This window comes from Sus scrofa, chromosome 9 (genome assembly GCF_000003025.6).
Source record: "Sus scrofa isolate TJ Tabasco breed Duroc chromosome 9, Sscrofa11.1, whole genome shotgun sequence".
NCBI classification, from domain to species: domain Eukaryota; kingdom Metazoa; phylum Chordata; class Mammalia; order Artiodactyla; family Suidae; genus Sus; species Sus scrofa.
Genome location: NC_010451.4, coordinates 72,437,944 through 72,444,719, shown reverse-complemented (window position 1 = coordinate 72,444,719; position 6,776 = coordinate 72,437,944). Strand labels below are relative to the sequence as shown.

At 40.9% G+C, this 6,776-nt stretch overlaps 1 protein-coding gene across 2 annotated transcripts in view; it reads left to right on the top strand.

The window, feature by feature from the left end:
* The window catches only part of PEX1 (peroxisomal biogenesis factor 1), a 58,964-nt gene continuing 52,189 nt past the window's right edge, over positions 2-6,776 (top strand). For both annotated transcript variants that reach the window (XM_021102380.1, XM_003357437.4), the window contains exons 1-2: positions 2-352; positions 6,467-6,610. In XM_021102380.1, coding sequence (XP_020958039.1) covers positions 104-352; positions 6,467-6,610 — 393 coding nt within the window. In that variant the 5' untranslated portion in view covers positions 2-103. The remainder of the gene's footprint in view (positions 353-6,466; positions 6,611-6,776) is intronic.

Genomic DNA, 6,776 nt, shown 5'->3' with positions numbered 1-6,776 from the left:
GTTTCCTGTGAGCGAGGATTTGGTGAAGAACGTGTCGCCCCCCAGCGGCGCGGCGGAAAGGCCCTGAGAACAGGCGCAGGCGTGCTGGCCCCTCCCGCTCCGGATGCGCCGCGGGGCCTTAGGGGGCGGGGCCGATCGATCGTCTCCGGGTCCGACGCCCGCGACCTGCGGGGTTGGCCCGGGAAAGATAGGTTGGGCGGCTGGGGGTCGGTGCCTGCAGACAATGTGGGGCGGCGATCGCCTGGCGGGTGCTGGCGGAGGCGGGGCGGCCGTGACGGTGGCCTTCACCAACGCTCGCGACTGCTTCCTCCACTTGCCGCGGCGCCTTGTGGCCCAGCTACACCTGCTGCAGGTAAGGCGCCCGCTTGGTGCCGGGCTCTCACCACCGACTTGGGACAGCTGCTGGCCAGTCTGCGGTCGGCCGAGACCCAGGCCTTTTAGGGACGCAGCGGCCGCTCAGGCCTCTCCCGGCGGCGGGATTAGGGCTGCTTTCCCAGCCCCGCCGACCGGTTCAGAGGCCACACTGAGGACCCCTTGCGGGCAGGGCTGGCCTGGGCGCTCTTGACAGCCACATCACGTCTAGTGCAGCACGGCTTCTTTGAGTTGACCTGCTGTATTCCAGGTCTTTTACTCGCCGGAACTGGGCTTTGAAACGCCCCGATATTCTCCCTCTTCGTTCAACTATTCCTCACTCCAGGTTGGAAAAGCTCTTGAGAAGTCGGGTTTGTTTGTCTTTTGGGATTCTGTTCTGTTTTGTTTCATTATTAGAAAACGTTTTTCCTGCCAGCGATTTCCAGGTGCTTGCATGGCTGTGGTCCCGGCCTTCAGAAAGAGGGGCGGACTTGGTTTGTGAAGTCTCTATTGGTTAACAGAGGTGGAGCCCTGTGTCCCACGAGCGGGATAGATTAATATGAACCTTCTTCCTGTGTCTCCAAACACCTCCGGGGTGCTCCAGGAATGTGCTGTGGGAGTATGCATACTTGGTCATAGGTAGTTAGAATTCCTTGAACCTCTGTTTTCACTTGCGCTCTGCACCTTGTGGTTGTGGCGGTTCATAGCTCTAACACTTGCATGGTTACAGAGATGCAACATCTGTATTTTCCTAATTGTAAAGTGGAGACACCTGGTTTACGAGTTTGAGCGTGCTTGCTTAAGGGGCTAAAAGGATAGGCTGTTTGAAATCTTCGAAAATCCTGAATGCATAGTACCCACTGGTTTGCAGTAATTTCAACAGTTTGCAATAATTTCAAATATCTCCCTTTTCCATTTTAGCTACTTCTCTGTAACTCCTTTTCTAGAGTATTTTCCCCTATCTTTCATAGCACATTAATTTCAACAGATCCTGCCATTATTTCTTTTACTATAAAGTAGGCAGTCTCTTGGCCCTGATAAGCTTCCTTCTGGCTGGAGATGAGTTAGTTATTATCACCTGGTCCCAGGTAGCTGCTCCCTGCCCTGTGCTTTCAGCTTTGATGATTTTCCACGTGCCTTCAAATCCCCACCTAATGAGTTTATAGTAATGTAGAGTAACTGATAATTTTATCTAAGATGTGGATGCTGTTTTACCTTCATCACTATTTAAGAATTTAGTGGTCTTGATCTTTGTTTTACATTTTGAGGCTTCAGTAAGAATTAGTTCATGAAATTTTTTTTTGAAATATAAATCCCTTTAGCCTTGGAAAAAACTTGTTTCTATCCAGCCTATATCAGCAGATTAGGCCTACTTTTTTTCCCCAATTATAAAAGTAGTACATGCTTTATAGAAAATTTGGAAGCATGGAAAATTACAAACAAGAAAATAAAAGTTAGTTGCTCATAGTTCCCAAACCTTGAGATAACTAATATTAACAGTTTGGATCAAATCTTCCAGTTTTGTTTCTAATCTCTATTTCTAACAGAAATGAAGCCCCACCCCCTTATAGTTTTGTATCCTGATATTTTCTGTAGTAGTAAAAAGTAGTCATAATTTTTAGTGGTTAATTAGTATTTTGTCATAAGTTTGCCATTAATTTGTTCACTGTGATTGAAATTTATGTTGTATTTAATTTTTAGACATTAAAAGTGATACTATAATTATATTTTAACAGCAAGTTAAAAATAGGTCACCTTTGTTTATAAAACATTGTTTTCATTTCTGGTTATTTAGGATAGGTTCCCAGAATGATTGGGTTAGAAAGCATAGATAATTATTAAAGGAGAAAGTCATGAGTTGGGAGTTAATAGGTTGAAATATTTGACTTTAGCTGAAGTTTCAAGTACATAATACAGATAATACTGTAATTGGAAAAGGTTCAGAATGATTTTCTGGCCTGTGTCAGACTTTCCTTAGGGCTTCTTTTTCCTTCCAGTTTTATTGGGATTTGGGATACAATTGCCTTACAGCCCTGTAAAGGTTTAAGGTGTACGGCACAATGATCTGACTTACATACGTCATGCTTATCACGTTTAGTGAACATTCATAATCTCATATAAATACAGAGTTATAGAAACAGAAAAAGGTTTTCCTTTGGGGGGGGTACGGACACACTGTGGCATATGGAGGTTCCTAGGCTAGGGGTCCAATCAGAGCTGCAGCTGCCGGCCTATGCCACAGCTACAGCAATGCCAGATCCGAGCCGTGTCTAGCTTGTGGGAGTGTCTAGCTTGTGGCAATGCCAGATCCTTAACCTACTGAGCAAGGCCAGAAGATTGAACCCACATCCTCACGGAGACCCCATGTCAGGTTCTTAACCTGTTGAGCAACAATGGAAACTCCAGAAGTTTTTCTCGTGATGAGAACTTTTAGCCTTTACTTTCAACAACTTTCATAATTATTAATTAATACAGCAGTGTCAATTGTGTGTATCATGTTGCAAGAGGCTTTAAAAACACAGATGTTCTGGTTCTTCCTCAGACCTACTGAATCAGAATCTTGAGGAGAGGGCTTCAGGCATCCATAGTTTTGAAAATATCTTCAGGCCCCATGGAAGTCCTAACGAGCTGAGGACCACTGTTCTAGAATCAGAATGTTGATGGTGAAGGAGACCTTAGGTCTCTACATCACTTCCGTACCACAAGGAATATTTTCATGCGGTTAATTTGCCCTCATCTGTGGCTCACCTGCACCACCCAGGCTCGCCTTCTCCTGGTTTCTCCCGTAACCCAGCTCCTTCCCATTTGTGTGCTCTTTCTCAAAGTGTTCTTCCTTAAAACATTTCTCCTCATCCCACATCTTTAAAACTGAGCGTAATGCTGCTTCTTCCACATAGTTCCACATTCTCTGTTGCCCGCATTTGTCTCCGTCACTGCTGTGTTGATGTGACACAACTCCCTTGTTAGACTCTGTTCTATTTCAAGTCCTGTCTTTTGTTTATTCAAGTCCTTGTTTCAGGCTGGAAAATTTCCTGTTGTGGGGGCTGTCCTGGGTATTATAGGATATTTAGCAGCATCCTTGGCCTCTACCCATTAGATGCCAGCAGCATCCCTCCTTCCGGTTGTGACAACCAAAAATATCTTGAGACATTGCCCATATCTTCTGGGGGAGAAAATCACCTTCAGTTGAGAATCACTTCTGTAACTCAGTTACTTTATCTGCACTCTGGGCCCAGGACTTGATGTTATTGCTGAAACAGGAGAAAGGATTCGTATCTACACTGAGTGCAAACAAATAATCCTGAATCATCTTCTAGAACTAGTCAGGCACAGATTTGTCACTTCCTTTGTGTTGGCCATAGATGACCCAGGCCTGGGACCTGGCCGGTCCTAAGGCATTGCAGCCTGTGGTTTCACCCAGTGCTCCCCTTCAAGTGACAACATTTCTGTTGTGGGTTTAGGCAAAAGCAGGTCAGTCATTTGTTGATTAAGTTGAATTGTAGTTTGTCCTTTTCTTCTCTCTATCCGAGTGCCCAAGTGCTCTGTGGTCCAAGGGACCAGTTTTTGACATAAAAATTGACTGAGAACATTAGTCTGAAGAGTTTACTAAATCTAGCTGAATGTATATTATGACTTTATGGGGCTGATCACTACCTTCTGGCCAATTGAATAATTGAAGTATTTTTCCTGTTTGATAAAATTGATTTTTCCCTTTTCCAGGGAATTGGCAAGTTCTCCTCTTTGGTATTTCAAGGCATATTTCATATTTCCTTATTTAACATCTCTGGTTTTAAAAGTTTCTTCTTATGAAATAGGAGAATTGATCTGGATTCTATGTTACTGACTGATGAAACTCCACAGAAAGTATTTTTACTCTTGTAACCCCTGCTAAATAGTTACGGCCGACCTAGTAACTTAGGACTTCAGACCTGGGACTCTTTCTGTCTTGTCACACTGATTTGGGGCGGGATTTTGTCACCCACAGGGGTTGAACTGTTCTGTGAAGAGTTGTGAGAAAAATCACACAACTAACACAACTAAGTGATACACCATGACTTTTTTTTTTTTTTTTTTGTCTTTTGTCTTTTTAGGGCTGCACTAATGGCATATGGAGGTTCCCTGGCTAGGGATCTAATTGGACCTGTAGCCACCAGCCTACACCATAGCCACCGCCACTCAGGATCTGAGCCGTGTCTGCAACCTACATACACCACAGCTCATAGCAAGGCCAGGGATTGAAACTGCAACCTTATGGTTCCTAGTCAGATTCATTAACCACTGCGCCACGAGGGGAACTCCATAATTGTTTTTGTTTTTTGGTTTTTTTTTTTTTTTTTTTGGTCTGCCACATCATGACTTTCTTGAATACAGAGTTTTAATAAATTTCTTTTCATCCCACCCGGTTATGTGGAGATCTCTCCTGTCCTATCTGGTGTTTTGTGAGTGTTCAGTAGGTGTCCTGTGAAGGCTGTTGCATGTGTAGATATATTCCTCCTGATGGATTTGTGGGAAGAGTAGAGCACCATGTCCTCCTACTCCGCCCTCTTGATCAGCAGTGTTAATAAAGTGCATTATATTGCTGCAGAAGTGGCTTCAATATTCTTTGAAATTTGTCCTATTTAAAGAAACACAGTAAGCAGTCTCTAACCACTTTTAAGGTAGTAAAATTTGATGTAAATAAATGGATTAATGTTAACAACTTAATAAATTAACTTTGATATAAAGAAATGAATTTAATAGTACTAAAGCCTCATGAGATGGTAAGTCTTGATGGCTATTACAGAAATCCTTCCTTTTTATTAAAAAATGATCTATGTGTGAAAATACTTAGGGTACAATGTTAAGTGGGAGAAAAGGATACTAAATCATAACTGTAATACACAACTATATAAATAGTTGACTTGTGAATAGAGAAAAGGATTATCTAGAAATAGTATTATTCATGTGCTTGTCTTTTTTGTGGAGGGAGTATCAATAATTCCTTTTTTTTCCTCCCAGGTTTATGTATTTCCCAAGGTTTCTAAAATATGTTTGTAATTTTTAAAAATTATAGAATGTGTTTTTTAATCTTTAGCCACAGACTTACATATTTTATATAATTGCTCTTTTTTTTTTTTTTTTTTTTTTTTTTTAGGGCTGCACCCATGGCATATGGAGGTTCCCAGGCTAGGGGTCTAATCTGAGCTACAGCTGCTGGCCTACGCCAGAGACACAGCAATGCAGGATCCAAGCCACGTCTGTGACCTACACCACAGCCCACGGCAATGCCAGGTCCCCAACCACTGATCGAGGCCAGGGATCGAACTTGCAACCTCATGGTTCCTATTTGGATTCGTTTCTGCTGCACCACAACAGGAACTGCGTAATTGCTCTTAATGAGAATAAATTTTATACTTTTGCTTTTTTTAACTTATATATATGTTTTCATAGTTTGACTTTTAAAAGTATTATTTAAAAATTACTATTTATAGTATGAAATTTCTGAAATGTATGAAAGAAACTAACAGTAATTATCTCTGGGAACAAGGACCAGACCTCATGTTTTATGCTTTTGTACTTTTGCCATGTACACTTATTTCTCTTCTAATACTTTTTACTTTTTATTGATTATGATATATATGTCTGCTTATTGACTCATACTTTACTAAAATAGTAAATTTATAGCTTATTTAATAATTTCTATACTGCTAGATGTGTAAGATGGTCCTAAGTTTTCACTGTTAAAGAAAATACTATGGAGATATTTTCTGGTATAGTTTTCTTTTTCTTCTTTGAATCGTTAATTCTAAATAAGTACATAAGGTCAAAGGCTATGTAGATTCATTGGCTTACCTATCGTCATTGTGAATTCTGGAATGGTCAAATCAATTTATAATGTTGTTATAAGAATATAAAGTTATTGGTTTCACCTGTAGCATCACCATCATCGAGTACTGGAAATGATTATAGTTTATAAAATGCTATGACAAACATGGATAACAGCTATCAACTAACTATAAAACTTATATATATATGTATGGATTGCAATAAAAGTTTATCTTTTCTGTGAATCCAGAAAAGCATTTAAGAACTCTTAAAAGTTTTCTCTCCCATTTCTTATTTTTTGAATAAATAGAATCAAGCTATAGAAGTAACGTGGGGTCAGCAGCCTGCATTCTTGAGTTGGGTGGAAGGCAGGCATTTTCGTGATCAAGGTGAAAATGTGGCTGAAATTAACAGACAAGTTGGTCAGAAACTTGGACTCTCAAATGGGGAACAGGTAAGCACAAAATGTGATGACAGTGACTTTCTTCTAATATCACATAATATAGCAATAGAAATAAAAGTTCAGATGTATTTTTTAAAGGGTAAGATGAAACTTAACTTGTATGCGGCTATAACCATTCCAGTATATTCAAGTTAACAGTGTATTCTGTGCTGTTTTG